The sequence below is a fragment of the Lactuca saligna genome, chromosome 7, assembly GCF_052625555.1.
Source record: "Lactuca saligna cultivar CGN05327 chromosome 7, ASM5262555v1, whole genome shotgun sequence".
In the NCBI taxonomy this organism is placed as follows: domain Eukaryota; kingdom Viridiplantae; phylum Streptophyta; class Magnoliopsida; order Asterales; family Asteraceae; genus Lactuca; species Lactuca saligna.
Genome location: NC_136423.1, coordinates 107,179,924 through 107,206,735, shown reverse-complemented (window position 1 = coordinate 107,206,735; position 26,812 = coordinate 107,179,924). Strand labels below are relative to the sequence as shown.

At 35.8% G+C, this 26,812-nt stretch overlaps 1 protein-coding gene across 2 annotated transcripts; it reads right to left on the bottom strand.

Annotated features, from left to right (window-relative positions):
• Window positions 1-9,455: 9,455 nt before the first annotated feature.
• LOC145004702 (ARM repeat superfamily protein) lies at window positions 9,456-17,467 on the bottom strand. Of its 2 annotated transcripts, none has more exons than XM_078963680.1 (17): window positions 17,296-17,467; window positions 16,546-16,772; window positions 16,121-16,298; window positions 15,735-16,028; window positions 15,570-15,659; window positions 14,775-15,239; window positions 14,578-14,685; window positions 14,354-14,484; window positions 14,139-14,265; window positions 12,860-13,196; window positions 12,295-12,728; window positions 11,736-11,915; window positions 11,469-11,627; window positions 11,302-11,376; window positions 10,690-10,917; window positions 10,398-10,616; window positions 9,456-10,315 (listed from the first exon to the last, which is right to left on the bottom strand). In XM_078963680.1, exons 2-17 carry the CDS (start codon window positions 16,716-16,718, stop codon window positions 9,689-9,691), a joined length of 3,825 nt encoding a protein of 1,274 aa, XP_078819806.1. In that variant the 5' UTR covers window positions 16,719-16,772; window positions 17,296-17,467; the 3' UTR covers window positions 9,456-9,688. The 2 variants fall into 2 exon arrangements, with proteins under 2 accessions (XP_078819806.1, XP_078819807.1); XM_078963681.1 differs by having other exon boundaries at window positions 12,860-13,148.
• Window positions 17,468-26,812: the final 9,345 nt, after the last annotated feature.

Below are 26,812 nucleotides of genomic sequence, written 5' to 3'. Positions count from 1 at the left end.
TTGATACTCGCTTTTCAAATAACTTGTATTCTCAAGTTAGCATTAGACAGGTACATCCCCGGAGCTGATGATGAAGATAGCTTAGTACCACGCTGTATTTATACTATTACTTGTATTACTTTAAACTGTTGTAATGTAACCTTGTAAAACTATTACTATTAATGCAATGTTTTGTTGTACTTTGATTACTATAATGCATGTGTTGTGATACTTGACATGATGTCATCCACCCCAGAACACTTCCGTCGTTCCGGTTTTGGGGTGTGACAATATGAGATCGATTGATTTCCTTAAAAGGGATTATCGGGCGTTGCGTAGCACTTTCCAGGGGCAGGTGCGTTATTGCTAGTGAAAATAGTTCGTGAGATTGTTGATGTGTCAGATAGTGATGGTTCAAACCCTAAGTGGGGGAGAACCAGGTGGTTTATTGAGAGAACCATAGATTTGTGCAAGAGCGGTTAGGGGTTGGATACAGAAACCTGTGACTTGAATTCATGAGATCAGGGTCATTAGTGATCAAGGAAAGGTGCAGGATGGGATAATGCATGTGGTATATGTCTGAGAAAAGGATGGGTGTCTCCGCGGCAGGAGGTCAAAGGTCAGGAATCTGGTAGTGGCCAGAGTCGTTTCAAGTGGAAGACTCGTAATGATGGTGTGGGCAGTTGAGAACTTCTAGGTTGAAATGTGGGTGGAGGATTGTTAAGTAGCCAACTCCCGGGTTGGGATGTGTATTCTTGCTTGGATTTTGAGGAGTAGTGGAAAGGGTTTCGGAGGATCATCAGTGTGTTCTGAAGGGTTAGCGCCTTCCTTGTATTCCAATTGAGTGCTTGGATGCACTGACTTGCGCATTGAGTAAAATAGGAAATTATTATGGGATTCAGAGGAAATGTATTGATGTATGTGTATGGTGCTAGGAGTGCGGGAATTAGTGGTAGGGGCAGGACATTGTGGTGCTCTGTTATGGTGTTCCTTGATTTCCGCGTTTAGCGTCCCGATTTCGGAGTTATTTAGAGTCTTGAGTTTAAGTCAACGAGTGATGTATCATGTACCTACGGTTCCAGTGGGAGCCCTTCGTGTATTGTCATCAAGAGGGACTATTTAAGGAAGTGGATCTCCGCAGAGGTAGGTTCTGTGTTATGGCGGTTGCCGCCAGAGTCTGTAATGCATATCAGGGCAAGTGTGTTTGTAACTACCTATGATAGTCTTCGGTGCAGGAGTAGTGAGTTTAGTGTGGCATTGTAATGAGAATGAGAGTGTAGGGTGAAGTTACGGGGAGCCGTAGTATTCACCAGTCAGAGGGATTTGTGATGCTACAGGGAGCCGTAGTACTCACACGTCAGAGAGAGAGAGAGAGAGAGAGAGAGAGAGAGAGAGTAGTGATGCTACGAGGAGCCGTAGTATTCACCAGTCAGAGCGTGTTGTGATGCTATGGGGATCCGTAGTACTCACAAGTCATATGGAGGGAGTCGTGGTACTACGGGGAGCCGTAGTACTCACTAGTTAGTTGGTGTTGTGGTACTACGGGGAGCCGTATTATCACTAGTAAGAGGTTGTCGTAATGTTGCGGGAAGCCATAGTGCCCACTAGTTGGCTAGAGATTATGATGATGGAGTGTTCTCTGATGAGTGCATGATGCAGAAAATTTTTAGGCTTGAGTAGCCCTAGTGTTGAGTTTATGGAGCCGGTGGTTAAACCGGGGCGAGACTGGAGTCTCCGTCTCTGTCGGGAAGGGTCAGCAAGGCGCGTAGGAGAATATGCGCAGCAGACGCTAGAGGTTCAAGTTGATTCGATCTTCGGTTGGATTGTACTTTTATGAGAAAAAGGGAATTTCGTGACTTGCGTGTTGTTGGGCCGTGATAGTAGTCACGGGGAGGACGTTAGTGAGATATTTTGGATCATGTTATGTGTGACCCTTGGGGGTTCAGCTGTGGGGCCAACAGCTAACCTGATGATCAGTATCGAAGATGAATATGAGAAATGAGCTAGAGTTTGCCATAGGTGATGTCTGTAGACACTTCGGAACGAGCGAACGATTCAGACGCTCGAGGGGGGGATTGTGGCCTGTAATTGCTCTTGGCAGAGTTTTCCTACAACAACAGCCATCATTAGTGCATCGGTATGCCACCCTTTGTGCTGTTGTAGGGAAGGAGGTATCGGATCCCATTTGTTGGGGAGAGGTAGGGTAACGTGTGATGGGAAGTACAGAGATCGTGCTTCAGACGTCAGAGCAGATATAACAGGTCAGGCAGAGGTTGTTGACCGCTCAGATTCGCTAGAAGAGTTGTGTGAACAGGCGTCGATCCTAGCTTGAGTTCCAAGTCGGCGACTTTGTGCTCCTGAAGGTCTCTCCTTGGAAAGGAGTGATTCGATTCAGAAAGAGGGGCAAGTCGGGGCCCCCGATATATTGGTCTATTCCGGGTGGTCGCGAGGGTAAACAGGGTAGCCTATTGTTTGGAATTGCCAGCAGAGTTGGGGCAGATTCACGACACTTTCCACGTGTCGCAATTATGGAAGTGTATAGTTGACGAGTCGGCGGTAGTGCCATTAGAGGACATTTAGGTGGATGCGAGCCTGATCTACGCAGAGAGACCAATCGCAATTGTGGACCGGAAGGTCAAGGTTCTAAGGAGCAAGGAGGTACCCTTGGTTTTGGTTCAGTGGCAACATCGGAAGGTGTCCGAGATGACTTGGTAACCGAAGCGTGAGATGCATGAGCAGCATCCGGAGTTATTTGAAGAGCGAGACATCGAGGGCGAAGTCTAGTTCTAGTGGGGGAGAATTGTAACAGCCCGGGTTCCCAGGTATTAGTTATTTTGTATTTTCTTAGTGATTTGTGAGGATACTCGGCGAGTTGGATTCCAAAATCGCCGAGTATGATCGCGGTTATGGGTGCGGGTTCACGTCCAAACTCAGCGAGTCCACGCTGTTTAATGAAACCCTGATTTCCAGGGTATGAGACTTATTTAAAGGGGCTTATGGCCGTCATTTGCGGCCACCAAACCCAGAGAGAACCCTAAAGAGTCTTTGAGCATTTTGTGAGAGAGAAGAGGAAGATCCTTGATTATTTGTAGGTGTTTTGCTTATAGAAGAGGACCAAGGCAAGAGGAGACCAAAGAAGGTGATTTCTGAGCTCAGAGACTTCATTTGAGGTAATCATTCGTTCCTTTCTCAGTCCTTGGTGTAAATCTTAGAGATAGGGTTTCTTTGTGGCCTTTTTGGAATGATCCATGGAGTAAATGGCCTCTTCTCATGTTGATGCTTTAGATCTAGACCCAAAGAGGTCCAGAGACCCTTTTCCCTCAAGCTTTATGAGTGTTAATGGAGGCCATAAGCTTAGAATAGCATTCTATAGACCATATCTTCAAATAAGGCCTTTGAACCTTTGCATGAGCACCAAGATAGTAACTTTATGTGATGTATGAGCTTGGAAGGACTGGATCTATGAGTTATTGGAACGGATCTGACCTCAGGAGTGAGTATGAGTTGATGCATGGCATAGACTCGCCGAGTCTGAAGAACAGACTCGGCGAGTAGCATGAAGATTGTCTATAACCACTCAGCGAGTGGTCTTGCCGAGCTAAGGGGTTGACTCAGTGAGTCAGGGAGAGTCAGAGAGGGTTGACGGGTGGGCTGAGTCAAGCCGGAACTCACCGAGTTGTTCTTGAGACTCGGCGAGTTGAGTCGTGGTGGCCCCGCGACTCATGCCAGGTGGAACCCGTCGAGTTAGGAAAACACTCGACGTGTCGAGAGAGGATCCCAAAGAGTTAGTGGACATGTGTGTACTCGCCGAGTCACCGGAGTGCACTCAGCGAGTTGGGTCAAAGTTTGACCGTTGACTTTTGTTGACTTTTAGGGTTGGTCAACAATGTGGCCTTTGGGCCAAGAAGGGAGTAAAATGGTCTTTTACCCTTGAGAGGATGCCAAGAGAGGATAGAGTCTAGTCTCGAGAGTTATGTTCATGAGAGCATTTGCCTTATGTGATAGATGGTGGCGAGTTCGAGATGCAAGCATGAGGATATCTGCTTCCTGCTTACCATGTGAGTCTTCTCACTATACTTCACCTTGAGTAGGTAACCGGAGTTATGTGATAGAGTATTTGTATGTTGTGTATGTTATGTGTTGTACTGCATTATTTCTATGTGATTTATGTTGTGCATGTTTACAGAGTTAGAACCGGAAGGTTCCCAGAGTTAGAACCTGAGGGTTCACAGAGTTTGGGTGCACGGACCCCCAGAGTTATAGCCTCGAGTGGCTAATATGTGTTATATGTGGTATTTTAGGGAACTCACTAAGCTTCGTGCTTACAGTGTTTTGTGTTATGTGTTTCAGGTTTCTTTCAGGATCACGGAACGGCACCGGCTTGATTGTACACACCAACGAAAGAGTCATATTTTGAGGATCTTGGTTTATTATGCAAGTGAAAACGGAGTTATGTTTTGTAATTTGATTATAAATGAGATTTTAAGAAAAGTGTTTTTAAGAATTAAACCATTATTTTTAATGAAAAAATTGTTTTGAAATTTACGGCGTTACAAAAGTCCTTGGTCTTTGGTTAGATCGACAGCAAAAAACCTAGGGAGATAAAAATATATGGCTACCTTTGATGATTTTTTTAAATAAAATTAATGAGAACAAGTGATGAATGTAATGTTGTAGGATACAAGTTGATGAAAGAGCGTTTGTGTGTGATTTTGAGACACTAGTTGCCTAGTTAACAAGAGTTCCTAATGACTATAATCCGGATTCCTAAAATCTTGGACTAATCTTCTTCCCCAAAATCCTTAATGATCAGGTCTCCTTTATCTTAGAATCTCTGCAGACCAAAACACGTGTTTTCTTTAGTAATTCCGTTTTGACTAGGTCTTCCTTGACATATTCAAGACTTATAACAAAGAGGTAAACAAATAAAGAGCAAACGTGTGGATTAATAATCTTTGGAATCTTGATCATGATGTTGGTTAAGATCTCGGGTGGCATGCTACTCTGAATCCTACATAAGATTATAGTCAGAATTTTCACCCATGACAGTAACAATGATGATGAACAGAGTATTTAGGGAAGAAAAATATTATGTATTTTTCCAGCTTGTAACATCTTTTTTTCAATTTATATATAATGTTTTTAATGTTATATAATTTATATTTATAATTATTAAAAAAAATATTCAAAAAAATGATAACATTAAAATTATTTTGTATAGAGGTATTGTGATCATTTCCTACAATGATGTTACAGCATCAATAATAATATGGCATATTAGGTCATAGTTAATAATAATATGGCATATTAGGTCGTAGTTTTTTGGTATTATAATATCAACTCATACCCATCAGCTTAAAAATATAACATGTCACGTGGAACATTCGAAAATCCATAAAATTCATCCTTAATTCTACAAAAATCCTTCAAAATCCTCCTTATTCATCGAACTTCACTTTCCTCAAAACATAAAAAAGGTTGGTAGCTATATATGGATACTAGATGTGGATATTTGGGTATAAAGGTGTGTCTTTTTATGAACATGGTTAAATATTGTCTGCTTTGTTTTAAATAAATTAAAGAAAAAATTTCACAAATGGCCCTTACGAAAAAAATTTCTTTGAAAATGGTCCTTACGAATTTTTTTTCTTGAGATGGTCTCTATGGAGAAAACCTTGTACACAAGTGGTCCTTACCGTGGTTGTCCGTTAGATTGATCTATTAAGTTGAAAGAATTTTGGATAAGCACTAACTTGTTTAAGGATCATTTGTTAAATTTTACACAATGAGCATTTGAAGTATTACAATTTTAGTCTCTCACTTTCTTTATTTTACATTTTCGGCCCTCTTTTTTCATATCTTTGTTACGAAAAAAAAATTCTTGAGATGGTCTCTATGGAGCAAACATTGCACACAAGTGGTCCTTACCGTGGTTGTCCGTTAGATTGATCTGTTAAGTTGAAAGAATTTTTGATAAGTACTAACTTGTTTAAGGGTCATTTGTTAAATTTTACACAATGAGCATTTGAAGTATTACAATTTTAGTCTCACTTTTTTTATTTTACATTTTCGGCTCTCTTTTTTCATATCTTTGTTGCGAAATTTTTTTTCTTGAGATGGTCTCTATGGAGCAAACATTACACACAAATGGTCCTTACTGTGGTTGTCTGTTAGATTGATCCGTTAAGTTGAAAGAATTTTGAATAAGCACTAACTTGTTTAAGGACCATTTGTTAAATTTTACACAATAAGCATTTGAAGTATTACAATTTTAGTCTCACTTTCTTTATTTTACATTTTTCGGCCCTCTTTTTTCATATCTTTGTTATTATATATATATATATATATATATATATATATATATATATATATATATATATATATATATATATATATATATATATAATTTTTGTTGTCTAGATTTTATCTAAAATATTTAAACTACAATACATAATAAAATATTTTTGTTTTTGGTTTTTTATCTAAAAAATTTTGAAGTGTAAAAACATCATTTTATTACTTTTTAATTTTTATATGATGTAATTTTTAAAATTTATCTTCATTTATCTTTTACAAATATATTTATTTTTATGAAAAAAAAAAAAACATGATGTGTTATTACAAAAACACATTATTATATAAATAATAGTATGTTTCAATTTTATTTTAAAAAAAAAAGTATGTGGTTTTGAGTTAAAAATAAAAATTTATTTCGGTTTCGATTTTATAATATAAGTAAAATAAATTTTATATTGTTTCGATATAAAATTTAGATATTTAAATTTAAAAAATTATTTAGTTTTATTAAATTTTGAATATATTCATTAATAAGACATAAATTTTTCAAAGCAAAATAATATATATATATATATATATATATATATATATATATATATATATATATATATATATATATATATATATATATATATATATATATATATATATATAGGGAAAACTGCAATAAAATCCCTACATATTGGCCTCATAATCGATTTAGTCCCTATATATTTTTTTTATTCAATTAAGTCCCAAATACCGGTAATTGTATTCAATTTAACTCTTTGACCCGGTCAACAGGTCATCCAAGTTTCAAAAATTACATTTTTGTCCCAGATTTCAAAATTTATTACAAATTTGGTCCAAAATTAACACTTTTGGCCCAAAATTTAAATTTTGTTACAAATTTGGTCCAAACTTTACCCTTTTGCCCAAATTTTAGAATTTTATTATGAATTCATCCTAACTTTAGTTTTTTTTACAACTTTTTTTCTCAAAGATTTTTTTCTAATATGTTTTTTCTTTATAAAATCATACTTATACAAAAAAAAACATATTTTCACTTACAAATTTTATATTTTCTATATAAAAACTTTTTTTATATGAATATCTAGTTATAAAAATAAATATTTAATAAGTATATAAATATATACAAATCCGTATTTAAAAAAAATGTATACAAACACCTATTTTATCTATTTTTTTTATAAAATCACTTTTGTTTACATTTTTTTATAAAAACTTATTTTAGTAATTTTTTATATAATACGTGTTGGTATATATTTTATCAAATGTATATACACAAACACGATTTTATAAAATATATACAAACACATATTATATAAAAAATTATCTAAACACGTTTTTATAAAAGGTATACAAACACGATTTTATAAAATGTATACAAACACATATTATATAAAAAATTATTCAAACACGTTTTTATAAAAAAAAAAAAAAAAAAAAAAAAACAAAAAAACAAAAAAAAACAAAAACAAAAACAAAAAACAAACACGATTTTGTAAAAAAAACGTAGATACACACCTATATATACTTAATAAATATATATTTTTATAACTAGATATTTCATATACAAAAAACTTTTTAAAAAAAGTTTTTATATAGAAAATATAATACTTTTACGTGAAAATACGTTTTTTTGTATTAAACTATCAATATAATTTTATAAAGAAAACACATTAGAAAAAAAATGGAGAAAAAAAGTTGTAAAAAAAACTAAAGTTGGGATGAATTTATAATAAAATTCTAAGATTTGGGAAAAAAAAGGGTAATGTTTGGACTAAATTTGTAACAAAAATTAAAATTTGTGCCAAAAGTGTAAATTTTCGACCAAATTTGTAAAAAAAAAAATTAAAATTTGGGGCAAAAATGTAATTTTTGAAAGTTGAATGACCTGTTGACCGGGTCAAATGGTTAAATTGAATTACGATTACCAGTTTTGGGGACTTAATTGAATAAAAAGTAAATATGGGGACTAAATCGATTATGAAGCCAATATGTAAGGACTTTATTGCAGTTTTCCCTATTATATAATACTTAACTATGATGCTACAAATGCTAAGATAATTAACCATATGAATAATATGATATTAATTCCATTTAACTCATTTTATTTAATAGACAATAAAAATAGTTTATATATTTATATAAAATAAATTAAACAGAATAAATGACATATTAATAGAATTAAACGAAAATAATGACATTAATTTCGTTAAAAAATTTATTCTCCATTAAATAAAATGATTTAAATGGAATTTAATATCATATTATTTATATGGTTAATTATTTTAGCATGTGTAGCAGCGAAGTTAACTATTAGCTAACAAACGTTTTTAATTTTGCTTTGAAAAGTTTGTCTTATTAAAGAATATATATTCAAAATTTGATAAAACTAAATAATTTTTTTAAATTAAATATCAAAATTTTGTATCAAAGCAGTATAAAATTTACTATACTTATATTATAAAATCAAAACCGAAAAATATTTTTATCTTTAACTCAAAATCACATACTTATATTTTTAAAATAAAATAGCTACATATTATTATTTCTGTAATAATAAATTTTTTTATAATAACACATCATATTTTTTCATAAAAATAAATATATTTGTATAAGATAAATAAAGATAAGTCTTAAAAATTACATCATATAAAAATTAAAAAGTAATAAAATGATTTTATATTTCAAATAAGAAATAGAAATTAAAATATTTAGTTATGTATTGAAGTTTGAATATTGTAGATGAAGTCTAGATAACAAAAGTTATATATATATATATATATATATATATATATATATATATATATATATATATATATATATATATATATATATAAAATAACAAAATTATGAAAAAAAAAAAGCCAGAAATATAAAAAGAGAAAACCGCAAGAGCAACATTGTAATATTTCAAATGGTATTGGTGTAAAATTTCACAAATAATTCTTAAACAAGTTTTACAAAATAACATAAATAGTTCTTATCCAAAATTCTAATTCATCCAACCGACATCCACAGTAAAAACCATTTGTATGTAAGATTTGATCCGTAAAAACCATCTCAAGGAAAAAGTTTCTTAGGGACCAATTTTGAGAAAAAAATATAAAGCTAAACGACCATTCATTAAACTTTTTCTAAATTAAAGTTTTTAGTTTTTGTCAAACAGCAAATCAAGAAAAACGCCATATCTACAATCCTGAAAAGGTTTGAAGCATATCAAAAGAAAACAAGACTATCCGGATCACTTTTGCAATTGTCTTATAATTTACTAGCTTACTAAATACAAAATCCAAAAAAAAAAAAAAAAATGGCTATCAATTTTGGCATAACCTGTATCTATGAATGAATTAGTTGTTATTTACATGGGATAATACTTTTAAACAGCTGAAAAGACGCTGAAATCTTACGAGTACAATTTCTTGAAAACAAATTCTACAGCAGAAAAATCAATGTGAAAACCATAGGTCTGGCCACCATATTGAACATAAAGATAGGAGTTGGAAGACAAAGGTGGTGGCAAAACCTCGGGTAAATCCGCAGCTACAGAAACAGGTGCCGAAAAAATTTCCCTCTTTTTAGAGTAATAAACGTCAGCCAAAAGGAGCCAAATAAGATCAGAATCAATCGAGGCAAGTCCTCTAAGAGCATTCACAGATGCATCAAGAAGCCCAACAACACCACTACATGCAATCCCCACCACAACCCCACTCACCTTCTTAATCACAGATTCCAATGCCGAAGCACTCTTTCTGTTCCCGGATATCTCAGCTATCATCTCCAGCACCGCCACCTGGACCTTCAAATCTGAAATCTCAGCCCTTGGATCATCATCATCATCATCACCCCTTCTGTATGGAAGTTGTACAAGTCTTGATTCTTTAGATTTAAAATTCATGGGCTTTTTCTCAAATGGGGATGCACTTAAAAGTTTCCACAAGTGGGGCCCATCGGTATGGAATCTACGTGAAAAGAAATCGCCTCCACAGATTTGCACCACTCTACCGATCACACCAGCACACCTTCTGGTCGTCTGTATGTATGATTACCAAATACCAGCCAATCAGATGCTGACAAGTGTCTGGTTTGTTGCAAGAAAAGAATAAATAAGTTACCAGTGGATTCCCATTTCGTATACAGGCAATCAGGAAGGGCCAGATTTTATTCATTGCTGGAAGTAATCTGTTTTCTTGAGTTACATCATCGTTTTCTGCCTCGAGAGTATCAGCAAGATCATGAATTGAATTTGATTGTAAAGCTTCTATAAGGAGCTCTCTCGTTTTCATCTCATGCCTATATGATTCTTCCACTCCAGCAAGTGCAATGATTCCATCCTGAAAACATATTTTTAATATATTGCAAGTGGAAACAAACTAAAAAGAAATGATTAATGGTTTTACTTTTTACCTCGACTATCTCCAAGGCTACCAAACATGCTGTTTGCTTGATGGAAGTAAGCAGAGGAGTAGCAGCTGTGATACATGAACTAGAAATAGAGCCGACAGTTTGTCTGTAGCTTTTGGAGTCCTTCAATTTGAAAAACATCTCCTCCCATTCGCCCTTCTTATATATCTCTGCTTCAGAGGCCAGTGAACAAGCCTCAAGCTTTGAAGCCTTTCCAATTTCTGCCACCGCCTATACAGTAGTAATTTTCATTATGAAAATATTGCTTCCATAGAGTAGAGGGCTATTTTTTTCATCACTTGATGGAATGTAATGATATACTTATATTATAATTTATATCATTTGAATAGTAAATAACTAAATATATTTCAAACCTTCAATTAAACAAACTACTTTTTGTAAAAATATTCTAAAACTATACAAACTTTTTTATTATAATTTTATTTTTGTAAACAACTTTCTAAAGTGATGAGTAAACTTTTTCATATTAGAATTCAAGTTATTAAAAGATAAGAATTTTTTATATGTCATTTACTTTTGCAATTGTACCATATGATATTTGAATGACTGATTCCATTCCAACATGATAACAGAATGTTTTACAATGCTTATTACCCTCAAGAAGGAGATGGTAAGCTGAGGGTGGTGATGCCTGCCAAGAATCTCAAGTTCCTTTGAAATACAACGCATCTGTGGAAATTTTTCATGTTATTGTTAGGTTAAACACAAGAAAGAAAGATGGATGATGACATAATAAACAAAACATTTGAGAGTAAACATACTGGCTCCTCCATCAAGGGTAAGATTTTGTGGGCCACACCTATGTAGGACAGAATGGCAGCAAGAACACTTGGAACATGAGGATTAAGATCCAGATGACGAAGCTGCCTGCATATGGAGTCGATTACATAGTCTGAATTTGCCAAAACCATGTGCCCAACCTACAAAAAAAAAAAATAATAATAATAAATAAATAAAAATAAAAATAAAAAGTTGGTCATGGAAAACAAACTCAAACTCATTCAAATTCAACTTGAGGCTGTTGTTACCGTTGGATAGCCAGAAGTAGCTGAAATCACATGTAAGACAGCATCTGATGCACGCCTGACTTGAAAGTTTGAACAGATGAGATTCTCCAGTAACACATAAAGAGACGAATGAAGAAACCCACTTGACACAAAATCACTCTTAAGGCACATATCAAATATGCCTATCCCATCAATTATAACCTGTTAGAATCAAACTCAGAATCATACATCATGACTTACATGAAATATGGTGATGAAAGGACAATCTACTTATTAGGGCTTGTTTCTTATTAAGTCCTGTGTGGATGAAAGAGACAAGAACACAATGTTCATTTTAGAAAATCTAAGAGATGAGCTGTTAAGTTTAACAACACAGGGACCAAATACGCAACAAAATGAAACCAAAGGGACGACTTTGAGCAAAACACAAAATTTGGACTAAACCAAAGTAGTAATTCACTCTTATATCTATGTAGAAATAAGTATTAAAAAAAAAAGGTAAATACTAATAGTGTCTCAACACATTAAGGCAGGCTTGTTGGCTTAACAAATAAGTCAATATGAAACAGCCTTGTTGTACCTGGTGCAGCATTGCATTATCATGAAAAAAGTGCACATTAACATCGGATTGCTGTAATGGAAGATTCCATATTTCAGGAGATAGATACTCATGCAAAATAGAACCGATGCACTCGATTAACTGACTCCTTGTATCCTTTGTTAGAGAAACATTCCAACCACCCACATCATCTTTTAAGCTCTCTGAGCTGCTGGATTTGTGAAACTTTGTTTTCAAATTATGAATAGCTTCATCGGATAAACCAAACATCATCTCGTTCAAGATGCATGCAGCAGTAGTAGCTTGTCTTACTAGCTTCCCTGAATTAGGCCTTTTATACCAACACTCCCAGCTCTCTTTTATGTATTCCTTGTTTCGAACATCAGCAATCAATTTACGCAAGTAGCTCAGTGGAATATCTTTGATAATCGATAAGTTCCCCCTACTTTGAGAACCTGAAGAAAAAAAAAGTTTAGTTTAAGGAGCAGTGGTTGTTTCTTTTGGCTTAACCTGTCAAGTGAAAAAGAAAAGCTACTGAATCAAAAGGAAACAAGTTGTAAGAAAAGAAAAGTATGTGAAGGATAACCTGCAATAAGAGAGAAGCTAGCAAGTCTTAGGATCCCTGCGAGTGCATGATAAAGTTGTTTCTGAGTGCCCGAAGAAGAAAACCAAGGTGGCATACGTGGAAGATCATATTCATTTTGTATCTTGAAAGAGTTGTTGGGATCTTCATAATTAGGCTCCTTTTTCTCATTTGAAAAGAAACTGGTAGCTTTCATCTCAGTTATAGACCGCAAGTACCCAACTGATGATGATGATGATGATGATGATCTCTCTAAAAGCAGCTTGTCCAAAGAGCCAGAAAATACCGAATTCTGGCTCAAACAAAGGGTGAGGGTATCAAAGAACCGAGCAGCTGTCACCTATAATATATATATATATATATATATATATATATATATATATATATATATATATATATATATCATCATCATCATCATCATTCAGACGCAAGATATTAATTAGACTAGACTGCTGTTTCTTTTTTACTTAATAGAGACCTAATATGTTAGCCATCACATTCTCTTGGAATAGATATTTCACCTAGCCCTAAAGCTAAGCCATTAAATATAAAAGTAGCATTTTATGTCTTTTGAATATATATATATATATATATATATATATATATATATATATATATATATATATATATATATAATTTAATAGAAGATTTAAAAAGATACAATACTCGTAAAATACATTTAAATGTCTTTATATTTGAGATATTTTGTATTTTGTATTTCCTAATAATATTTATGAATCTGAGTTTTTAATAATGGGTATGCTATGCTTCAAAGCTTAATAACTTAAAGGAAAATTAAAGCTATGGAATGGCTTCACAGTGATAACTTGAAGAATGATCAAATCCTTCTGCTAGATCGATCAAAGATTATCAAGTAATTTTTTAAGAATCACTTCACTTTGATTCTGAAAATACTCAAAGCCAAATATGCTATGGTTTATATATTATTAATATTATGATCAGTTTAAATAATTAAAACCAACCATATTTGTATCATTATTTATACTACAGTGATCAATAATTTTTATTATAAGTTATAACAGCTTTTAAATATAAATTCATTTGTTATTTATTTTAAGTAGAAGGGTAAATCAGTCATTACTTAACATCCAGACACTTCATTCAGTTGAAAAGAGAAACCGATTTACCGTATGCAACACTTAGACATCATTTACCCATACAACAGTTAATGTGAAAAAAGAAAAAGAAAAAAAAATGGGGCCTAAGTCATTAGTCATGTCATAAAGCCTTGATATATTTATAAAAGATGTTAAAAACGTACAGGAGATTGGAGAAGATGATCTCTAACAAGTTGGGGACCGGAATAGTAAATCAATACAAGCAATTTTTGGCAATGTGAATGGGACTGCTCCCCTCCAATCATCACCTCCGGAAGCTTTTCAAAGAGCCTGTTATGTTATATATGTTAAATGTCATTATTACATTTCTTGAGATAAATTATTTATATCATCGAAACAAAATAGAACAAGGAAGGACCTTTTAAATATATCAACAAGATCACGTTCAATGTGATGCTTCCCATTTGATGAGAATAAATCTCCAAGAAACATCTGTGCAGCTGATGACACCTCTTCATCTTCATCAGAAACTAAAGCACATAAGCATTCCTGCATTTTACAAGATATTTGAGAACTACACATAGTCACATACATAGATAAGAACTAATAATAATGATGATGATGATGATTTTTTAATCTCACCAGAAGCATTAGCCTGCTGCCCTTCAGTGTGCGACTGCATGTTAACAAGAGTCCCTGTATAGCAGCCATGGTCCCAAGTCTCACCTTCTTGGCTGGATGAACACATAGCTAAAAATAACATAAATATATATATATGAAGTCAAACATTTTGAAAGAAGTTGACAGCCAAGCCATTAAATAGTCATATCTGAACTTACGTGTGGAAATGCCGAGGACAATAACTTATTCACATGAGAAGAAGTTGCAGCAATCCAATCTTTTGTACGTTCCACATACAAAGATTTCGTATGTCCATTCCCTTTGAAGCCAGATTGCGATGGAGTATTAGTATTACTATTGACCATCACCTCTTGGGTTGTTGACTTTATTGCTACAATTTGACCCTGATCTTGCTTTTTCCCAGGAAAACGGCGAAGCTCCTCTAGAAATGATAGTGGAGACTTATTCGTATTTATATCAATGTCATCATCAACAAGACTTGATAAATTCGCATCGTCTTGAAGAACTATGATGAGAAACTCGGTCAAACCTCTAAGTGCTTGGTCCATAGCTTCTATACTTCCAGCAGCCCCAGAAATCATTGTTTTTGAGACATGCAGAACTTTTCCAATTTGGCTAACAACACCAGGTAAAAAGAAAGCTAGTTCATCAGCTGTACCAACCTGCAAAGCATATATTCAATCTTTAATTGTAGGTAGTTATCCAAATTCAAATCTAGCTTCAATGACTCTTAGTATAGATAAATATTTAATTACTGTAAGGGAAGTTGGCTCTCAAAGTTACAGACCAAATTATTGGCGAAATGTTCTGAACTTGTTAGGGTAATTTGTTGTGTGTTTTCAAAGAAGCATTTGGTGTATGAATATATAGGTAACAATAGCCTTAACAAGCTTCTTTTCAGTATGATTGTTTTCTTCTTGAAAAGATTCGTATTATTTGGAATGCAATTACCCAACCAAACAAAATCTTGTGCTTGCTTATAACTTACCTACCTTAGCAACAAGAATGCGAAGAGTCATGAAGGCTTCTACACGAAGCTTAGAACTGCCTACATGGCCACGCCCTGCCTCAGCATCTGCAGCCTATGCAAAAACATCCAAATCCAAGATTAAGTTTCAAATCTATAAATTGGCAACAGAAGAAATATAAGTACCTACTTTCAATAAAAGTGACAGCCAGTGTCCAACAGTGACAATTGCAGACTGAGAACGAAGGAATGCAAGTAAACATTCCTTGGGGTTTGCTTCCATGAATGATCTCTTCTCTAAAAGCAAAGGCAGAGGCAGAGGCAGGACATTTATTTGGTTGCAATTGCAAGAATTGTTGGAGCACAAACATGAACCAAGAAGCATTGCCTTAAAACACCTAATAACTCCTTCACGAAACTCCTCGGATGCCTCAGATGGTGAGAGCAACGCTGCATTTGTCAAATTTTTCAATGCTACAACCATCTGCAAAAACAATACAAGTATACTTGAACAAAATTTCTTGAGGTATGTATTGGAATAAGAAAACGTAAGCAGAAGGTTAAACTTCATGACACCTGTTCCACAGATCCTAGATGACACTTGATTAGAAGCTCCTCCAAACATTGAAGCACGTCTTCTGCCACGACATCACTTATTTTAGGAGGCTTTTCTTTTAACTTGTCATTTAATGCCAGTGGAGATCTGCAGTTTACTGCAGCTTCCAACAGAAGCAGCAGGGGAAGCAAAGTATAGCTGAAAAGATAACACAAACTGTTACTGTATGAACCTTACACACAACCAGTGTACTTGGGAGGGAAATCAACAGTTATTTGAGTAAAAAATAACTGGTGATATTAAAATATGAAAGGAAACTCCTGTTCACCTCAATGGCATAAGATTTATGTAACGTAAACTTTATATGAGATTCAAAAATTAATGATTTTAAAGAGAAATAAGCAAGGACTGAAAAAACACAGCAGAAGTAGAAATCAAAACATACTCCAAGAAAGGCTGGAGGGCATGAGGAGGAGAACGCCTTATGAAGTGAAGAAGATGAGAGATGCTGCCTTTGTTGTTGTTGTTGTTAGGGTTTCTGAGGAGTCCCAGCAGTTCCAAGCAGTACCCCTTTAGTTCAGAAAACCCACCACCTTCCTCTCCTTCCGGAATCATCATCCTCAACAACTGGTTTTGTGAATATAATTATCGTCCACAACTGGTATCTCCACCCTGAAGCAGGAGATGTATTTGGATGTTAGCAGGGAAGCTTTCACTATGCTTATTTAAAATCAAAATCCAAAAGTTAAAAGTTGAAACATGTAATTGATCAGTGAAAACATGCATATAAACAAAGTAAATGATCAAACAACTTGCTTGCAATCTGATTTCTAACCCTTTGGTTATTCTAAGGGTCTGATTTCTATCCTTCTATTAACTTTGACCACTTTTTCATAATCAAAACTTTGGTTCCTAAGAAATCCAAGCCATAAGACTGAACAAATCAACGCACTTCATAATCTGAGAAATCTAGACGAACATGGATTATTGACATCAATCGATGAGCCCAAACAGCAAACAATTAGAAACATGAGCAAGAAACACGAGTTCTGTAAACGAACAACCAAAATAAGAAAAAGGCATCATCACGAACAACATTGATAACCTTGAAATTGGTATCATTATTGTCGATTTCAAAAGAAAAAAAAAAAAAAAAAAGGAAGCACGAAAGCAGAAAAAGGGAAAATTTTCGAACCTGTAGCTGTGGGTGTTCGAAGGTCTCCGGCCGGTGGCTTCACAGGGGAGGCGATGGCATAAGGTGGCGAGCAGGGGAGGAGTCGACGTGAGGGCAGACACCCGAGGCGTTGATGGAGTCCGAAGTGTAAACACTGTGTGTTTTGACTTTGAAGCGTAAGGTTTTATCAGGTTAAAGGGTACTGAACTCGATTTACTTTCATTTGTGAAAAAACTGAGACAATGATTCGAAAATAATCATTTAAAATTGTAAGAAGGAAAATGAGTTATTATAAGAGTATGAAAGTTTCAGAGATGTTTAAAAAAAGATCATCTTAGTTTTGGTTTTTGGTTGTTTAAAAAATATAAATAAGGTTGTATAAAAAACACCAACAAAATATACCGTTTGTTCAAATGTTACTTATGGTAACCGGCAGGTGTAGGTTACCTCTCTTATTCGCCCGTGTAAAAAAATAAAAAGAAAAAATGAAATGACATGGAGTATACGATCGTTTAATATAGTCATATGTGGATTTTACCCTTCTCGTCAACAACAGGAAGATTGGGAAGGCGTTTCTTCTAGGGTTCGATCGATCAAATATCCTTCAAGAAATTCTGAACTCGGATATGTTCATGTAAGTTATACTCTTAACATTCCCTCTTTTAGCAAACAATCGTTCTCTTTTTGTGCTTCAAACACTGGCTTCAATACCCCAGCTCCGCTAAATCAATCAAACGTTGGATTTAGAATGGAGGTTTCTAGACTCATCGTCAATTGATAAAAATCAGACCATCACTTATTCTCATGGATAACAGTCCCTAAATCAGGGGTAACAGACCCTAAATCAGGGATAACAAACCCTAAATCAATCCTCATAGTTTTGAACTTTGTTGAACGTTCTTGGAAATGTTATTGTTTTAATTAGTCATATGTTCAACCTTTATTTGTCTTATGTGATCATGTGACTTGCTAATCATTAACAATGACTTTTGTAGTTGACTTTGGCCGTTAAAACAAGAATGTTGTTCTCAACAGATGGTGCATTGAGTATAGATGTTTACCATAAAGGAGTGTTTGTTCCTAAGCCCTTCATGTACTTCAATCCCGATAAGACTTTTGTCACAGAGGTAGACTTACGAAACATGGAGTTTAAGGACTTCATTATCTACATTTGTAACTTGACGAAAGGTATATGTCGTGATATGTACTATTATCTTCCAAATCGGTCCATAGTAGATGGGTTGAGGGAGCTGAGAGATGAAGATGATTATGTGAGGTTTCTTGATGTTGGATATAAAAATAGGAGAAGAATCAGCATCTACATTGATCATGACCATGAGCCACTTATGCAATGGATTGAAGAAGAGATAGCCGAAGGTGGAGTGTATGGTGATAGTGATCCATGTTCTGATAATGTGGACTCGGTCATGTCAGATGATATATCGGTAGACCATGAAGTTGATGATGAGGTTATAGAAATTCGTAAATATGTTGATCCTTTTTATCTAAGAAAAATCTTATTCCAGAAGGAGGGATAGATAAGGAAGTTGGTGATGAGGTCCACCACTTGAATTCATGATCCCCGACCAGAAAATGGGACACAATGGTACTTGTTTCAGGCATGATATTCTCTGACAGATATGAACTCAAGCAAATGTTAACAAATTATGTTGTCTTTAAAGGTTATGCATTGTGGTACGAAAAAAATGACTCAACTAGATTGTTAGTGAGGTGCTGTAAAAATAAAGAAGGGAAGGCAACTTGCCCTTTTAGACCATGGGCTACTCCAATGAGTAATGAAAATTCATTCCAGATCAAATCACTAATTGATGAACATAATTGTTGCAGACAAGTTAATTTGGGGTCTATTGTAACATACATGTGGATTGGTAAAATGTTAACCAATGACATTTTAGAAAAGCCCCACATCAGCTACAGGAACATGGTAGCATTAGTTAAGAAAAATTTTGGTGTGCATGTAAGTGTTGGATAATGTACAAATGCCAAGAGTTTTGCACTAGATGAAATTTCAGGTAGCTTAGTGGGACACTATGAAAAGTTGTGGGATTATGGTGCAAAGTTATTGAGTTCTAATCCGGGTTCAACAGCCTCAATAGAGGTGAATCCTATGCCCGATTCTACAGCTTACTTTAAAAGAATCTATGTTTTCCTAAAGGGTGAAAGATGGTTGGATTGAAGGATGCAGGATGGTGATTGGTGTTGATGGGTGTTTTTTGAAGGGTATTTGCAGAGGTGAGTTATTAGCAACTATTGGTAGGGACTCCAACAACTGTACCTGATGGCATGGGTAGTAGTGTCAGTAGAAAATAAGGAAACCTGGAAATGGTTCTTAGATCTGCTACTTCATGACATTAAGATGGGAGACGGCAGAGGTCTTAGTGCTACTTCATGACATTCTTTTTGACCAGCATAAGGTTTTTCTTATAAATACATAACTTAGTGCTTTATATGTTTATTTATATGTTATTTTATATTTAATGTTAATATTTTCATCTGGCAGGGTTTGGTAGAAGCTGTTAAAGAAGAAGCACCAGCATGTAGGCAATGTGCTAGACACATCTATGCTAACTTTAAGAAAAAAATACACAGGTGTTGAGTTTAGGAAGTTATTCTAAAGAGCTGCAAAGTCCACAACCGAGTCAGCTTTCCGATCTTATATGAGGGAAATCAATGCGATGTCTATACATGCTTATGATCACCTAATGGAAAGAGACCCAAAGACATGGTGCAAGGCATTTTTTGAGCTTGATAGGTGTTGTGATGTTATGTGTAACATCCGGATTTCCAGGTATACTATTTTATTCATTTATTTTGAGTTTGGGGAGGAACTCGGCGAGTTGATGCTTAGACTCGCCGAGTAGGACTATGGTTTCTTATTCGGATTGGTGACCGGACTCGACGGGTCGACTCGTGGATTCGGTGAGTCCACGCTGTTAAGTGAAACCCTAATTTCTTGAGTTTGGGATCTATTTAAAGGCCCTCATACCCTTCAGTTGAGGCTACCAGACCCTTGAGAGAAACCCTAAGAGAGCTAGAACATTTGTGAGGGAGGAGAGGCCATTTTTGATCCTTGTGTTGGTGTTCTTGCAAGAAGAAGGTGACCAAGGCAAGAGGGAGCTGAAGAGGGTGCTATTCTATAGATTTCAGAGCCCATGGACTTCATATTTGGGGTATAAATTCGATCCTTCTTCAGTTTTGGTGTTAACCTTTGGAGTTAGGGGTTTCTAGAGCCTTTAGAGGCTTGATTGGATGAGCATTTGGTCCCTTCTCGTATTGAGGCTTTGGATCTGGATCCAAAGAGGTCCATAGACCTTAACCCTTTGATCTTTATGATTGATATTAGGATACATGAGCTTAGGATGTCATATTTGAGGTTATTTCTCCAAATAAAGCCTTTGGGCCTTTGCATGAGCATCAAGATCTGAACTTTACGTAATTATCATGCTTGGGAAGGTCAGATCTATGGATTAGAGGAACAGATATGACCTCAAGAGGTCATTTGAGTTTAAGCATGGAATGAACTCGCCGAGTCCAAGAACAGACTCGACGAGTAGGGGTAGGTTTCCCCGAGAACCACATAGTTGGTGACTCACTGAGTTGGGGAAGTGACTCGGTGAGTCATTGGGGATTTAGAGGACTTGAGTTCATGACTGAACTCACCGAGTCACAATTGTGCACTCGGTGAGTCTGGTCAAAGGTTTGACCGTTGACTTTTGTTGACTTTTAGGATTTGGTCAACAATTGGACTTGGGTACTGTTTGAAGGGTAAAATGGTCTTTTACCCTTCTTAGAGGACATGTGAGGATCTAGTCTAGCCTGGAGACCCGTTATTTATTGAGATGATCATTTATGTGTTTAGGCAGAGGCTAGATCAGTGTTTACGTGAGCGAGATATTACCGAGCATCCGAGGTGAGTCTTCTCACTATACTTTACCTTAAGTAGGTAACCAGAGTTATGTGATAAAGTATCTTGTATGCTATTTATGTGATGTGTTGCACTGCATTATTTCTATGTGACTTATGCCATGTGTATATCAGAGTATGTCAGAGTTAGAATCGGAAAGTTCACAGAGTTAGGACCAGAAGGTCCACAGAGTTAAGGCCCAAGGGCCCACAAGAGTTATAGACTTGAGTGGCTAATATGTGTTATATGTGGTATTTTGGGGAACTCACTAAGCTTCATGCTTACAGTGTTTTGTGTTATGTGTTTCAGGTACTAGTGAGGATCGCGGGAAGGCGCCGGCATGATCAGTACACACACACGGAGTTTTATTTATATGTTATGATCTTGGGATTTTTACTTATGTTTGAATATATGAAACAATGAGTTTTATAATAGTGTGAAATAAAGTGTTTTTAAAATGTGAAAATTTATTTGAAATTTTACGGCGTTACAAGTTGGTATCAGAGCCTTGGTTTGAGGGATTCGGGTACACCTTCGCGCGTATCTGAACTCAAACTGAGGATTTGAGAGATAATTTTTCAAAAAGTGAAACAAAGTTTTCTAAAAGAGTAAAAGAATTTGAAAAGAGCAGAGTAGAGCTGTGTGTACAATCAGCCAGCGCCCGAATGGTGATTTCCCAAAATACCCTTATGTTATATGTTTATGAGACGATATGATATGTTATGCATGCTAGAGCAGGCTAGGTATTTCTATTAAGACTAGAGTGGACTGATTTGTGATGCCTTAGCCTAGGGGTTGCTGCTAGGAGATGCTTGAGAGGAGGTAGATAGCAGCGAGAGGCCTATGAGAGATCTACTGGAGAGTAGACTATGCTTGGTGAGAGTAGAGTACTTGGAATTTGGGATCCTAGGAGGAGGACTTGGGTGTGTACTGATGCGGTGTGGACAGTAGTATTAGGCCCGTACTACTGAAGACACCGGAGCGGTGCACAGTCCAAGTAAGAATCCTTGGAGCATCAAAGATCAAGTAAGGTAGAGTTATCGAGTGCGAGTATACTCGAGCGAGTCCCTGATATTTTCTTATGTCGTATTTCAGAGACATCATGGTCAGGACACGAGGAGGTGGTGAGGAAATTTGTAGGATCATTCACGAGGAGTTGGACATCATGGTCGCGCACTTTTTGCCGATCAAGGAGACTGACAAGATAGAGAAACTGACCATGACCTACATTAAAGAGATTAATGTCCGTTATCTCTGAGAGAGATATTAGATTCACTTCATAATTTTGGCAGTCTTTACAAAAATCTCTGGGGACTAGGCTGGACATGAGTACAACCTACCACTCACAGTCCAATGGACAGAGCGAAAGAACCATTCAGACACTTGAAGACATGTTGAGATCTTGTGTGATAGATTTTGGTAAAGCATGGGATACCCACTTACCAATCATCGAATTCTCTTACAATAATAGCTATCATATCAACATCAAGGCCGCTCCGTTCGAAGCTCTATATGGTCATGAATGTAGATCACCCCTATGTTGGACCGAAGTGGGGGACACTCAACTAGCCAAGGGACAAGTCCCAAATAACGTCCTCACTGGTCCTGAAATCATAAGGGAAACCACATAAAAGATCGTTAAAATACGAGATAGACTGAAAGCATCTCGTGACCGACAAAAGAGTTACACCGATACACGACGTAAACCTTTGGAGTTCCAGGTTGGAGACTGTGTGCTATTGAACGCCTCTCCTTGGAAGGGTATGATACGTTTTGCTAAACATGGGAAACTAAACCCTAGGTACATCGGGTCGTTTGAAATCCTTTCCATGATTGTTCTCATGGTGTACAAACTCCGACTACCATAGGAACTTAATAACGTACACCCTACCTTCCACGTATCGAACTTAAAGAACTGTATATCCGACGAGACCCTCGTAATACCACTCGAGGAAATTGAAGTTAACGAGAATCTCCACTTCGTGGAAGAACCGGTTGAAATCATGGATTGGGAGATCAAAAGAACAAAGCAAAGTCGTATTCCTATCATGAAGGTCCGTTGGAATGCTAAACGAGGACTTGAATTCACTTGGGAACACGAGGATCAAATGAAACAAAAGTATCCACATCTTTCCTAATTTCTTGAAGTTCCAAGCAGAACACTAATTTCGGGATGAAATTCATTCTAACGGGGGGATGATATGACAACCGTCAATTTCCGATCAAGTCAAAGTCAAATAAAGTCAACAGGTCAGACCGGTAAGATCATATAACCCTTGTATATTAGGGTTTATATTATGTTACTATTGAACAACTCACTATTTTAATAAGAAGTCATCACTTGGAAAATTAATTCGTTCAGAAATCCTAAACCCTAATCGGGGTAAGTGATGAAACAATTCGATAAAACGTTTTTCCATACCCTTCGGGGGTGTATAAGTGTCACACCCCAAAACCAGGAACGACGGAAACGTTCTGGGGCGGAGGACGTCATGTATAATATCAACAACAATGTAAAGTAGTAAACAAGCAACAACATCATCCATTGCATTAATAAAATAATTATTATACAATTGTATTCTGTCAAATTTTGATAAACACTAAAGCATAAATCAAAATGAAAGATAAGTCTTGAACAAGCTCCATCTTCCTTTCTCCTTGCCTCGGTACCTGTCTATGATGACCTGAGGATACAAGTAATTTTGAAAGCGAGTATCAGCTTTGAAGCTGGTGAGATCATAAGTATTTAGTGTCTTAATTTGTATGTAAGAATTTGTAAGTCTATGTATTGTAAGAATTTGAAAGTGTATATGAATTGTAAGTGTTTGAAAAAGTTTGAATCTCTCAGAAAACCTATATTTTCTATTAAAGTAGCCTTCTACCAAGGCTTAACTGTTTTGTATGCTCGTTTGATGTAAAAGTGTGTGATTTCCCAAGTGTAACTATCTTTTAACAAAATATAGTTTGTACATTAAAGTTTAAGTGAGGTTATCGCTAAAAATGTAATGGGTAAATCATTGTAGTACTATAGTTTTGTATTATAGGAACTACTATTGTACTAACTACCTTAAACCGGGTTTATATTAAGGTATCATGTGATAAATTGCACCATACTATCGACTGGTAACAACGAAAACATATAGTCAAAAAATAAGGTATGACGTTTGGCACCCGCAGACCTGTCGGTCCCGCTGTAGCTAGCAGCGAGGTGTAGGATAGTCAATCCAGTATAGATCTATACGCAAACTCACGCTCTCCCTCCAAGAGACTCTGGCTACAACTCGGGTCATGACAATTAAGACATGCTCCCATACAGTGGATCACAATTGTTAACGTATTCGTGTATATGTAATATAATGTTACTTGTTCTAGTATCGTTGTATATGTTCTCTTAGTAATAAGTATTGACTCATGAATGAACTGACTCGTTGATCTAGAAATTGTAGTAGTATGATCCTGTGTTACCCCGATGGTAACCTACTAATGATGTGCTGATGAGTATGAGTATAGAAGTAATTTTATGTCTATATATGTATAGTTGATATATAATTAATATTGAAACGACCTTCGTATGGTTACCCGAAATCCCACCAGACCACATCTCAATGCGTGAAAAGGAAATAGGGTGGATAACCTTCCTAAGCCCTTTAAACATTTCTTATATATTTATACATATATGGGAATGCAATTTATAAGAAGTAAAACTAAATTTTGTAAGACATTTGAAACATAAATATTATTTTAAGAAAAGATCGACTTGATGTCGATCTATAAAACAATTTGAAGGCATAAGTATGATAAAACAGTTTTGAGTATAAGGAAACGTTTGATTGAAACACAATTGTAAATAAGTTTGAAAGGTAATGTACCGAGTAAGATGTACAGTGTATTAAGTAGTTTAAAACATATAAAATGTTTATAAAAATCATTTGAAGGAAACTGTTTGGTAAAACGGCTAATGAGTAGCCAAATCTTTTGAATGTTGTATATTAATCACATGTGATTGATGTAATAACTAGCGTAATTCTACTTATTAATCGCATGTGATTGATATAATACTAGCATGATTCTACTTGTATCCCCCCCCATTAAACATTTAAAAGTAGTTTAAAACATTAGTTAAGGGGTATGAACTCACTTGATTGAAGTGGTTCATTTGAAGTAGTCGAGAGAGGAATCGAGCAGAACTTCGACAGGAAGAGTTGAAAACGCGGGAAATCTCGGGATTCTCGGGAATCTCGGGAACACAAAACCTTCCTTCGGGACTTGAAGGTGAAAACCAGGGCTTTGGGAGGGTCTCGGGGGCCTAAACGCAGAGTTTCGGCGCGAGAAAGAAGGGAATTGAGCAATGGAACTCGGAGCCCTTGAAATCTATTTATAGGGGCATTTCTGGGGTGTGACACGTCATGGCAAGGTATGGCCACGTCGTGGGGAGTCAAACTTACCATCTTCCATTGATTGGACGCCCTCAGTCACTTGCCGGGTCGCGGCAAGCTTGTGCCACGTCGTGGGGGCCTGACAGCCTCGGATTTTGGACCCCGAACTTGTAAAATCCGTAACTTTCGCATACGAGATCCGTTTTCGACGTTCTTTATATGCACGCGTAGCTAAAAACATGATCTAAAACTCTCGTTTAGACTTCATTGGCAAATTCTGACTTTATTTTTAGTTATTTATTTTTAACGGGCCGGGACGCGATAATTCCGTTAAAAATCCATAACTTCTTCATCCGATGTCCGTTTTCATCAGACTTTTCATTGTTGCGCTACTAATGTTGAGCGATTCTCATTTAGGTTGTTTTGGTCAAAAGTATCTCAAGCTCTATTTCGAGTTTTTAGCTGTCTACTACTATACCCGAATCTTGGAAAAATCATAACTTCCTCATACGAAGTCAGATTTGGACGTTCTTTTTATGTACGCTCACGGTTTGAGGTTATCTATAACTTTCATTTAGATACTTAAGGCTAAAAACTATTGTATTGAAACTTCGCGTTTTTCGTTTAATCGGTGTTTCCGGTTTTGCCGAGAATCTTCGGTTGGTCATAACTTCTTCGTTATAACTCGGATTTTAGGGTTCTTTATATGTACGAAAACATTGATACGATTCCTACTACTTTATTTAACCCAAATAAGATTTTAGGAAACTTATATTTTGACCTAAATTTGATTGGTTTTACATTACATTGTCTCGAAATATCGGGTTGTCACAATAAGACTCTTAAACATGGTTTAACGGGGTTTACAAACCTTGCCTTACGATGTTAAACACTCACAAAGGTCGCAAGAGAATCTCTCCCAAATCTCTCTAAGTATGTGAAATCTCTCCCAAATCTCTCTAAGTATGTGAAATCTTTCCCAAATCTCTCTAAGTATGTGAAATCTTTCCCAAATCTCTCTAAGTATGTGAAATCTCTCCCAAATCTCTCTAAGTATGTGAAATCTCTCCCAAATCTCTCTAAGTATGTGAAATCTCTCCTAAATCTCTCTCAACTTTTTATAGTCATACGAGTCATCCCGACCCTTAACTTCGTCAAAAATCACTCAAAATGGGAAGAAATCATGAAAAACAACCTCTTAGAGACCCTCTTAGAGCCGAACCCTCTTAGGAGCCGA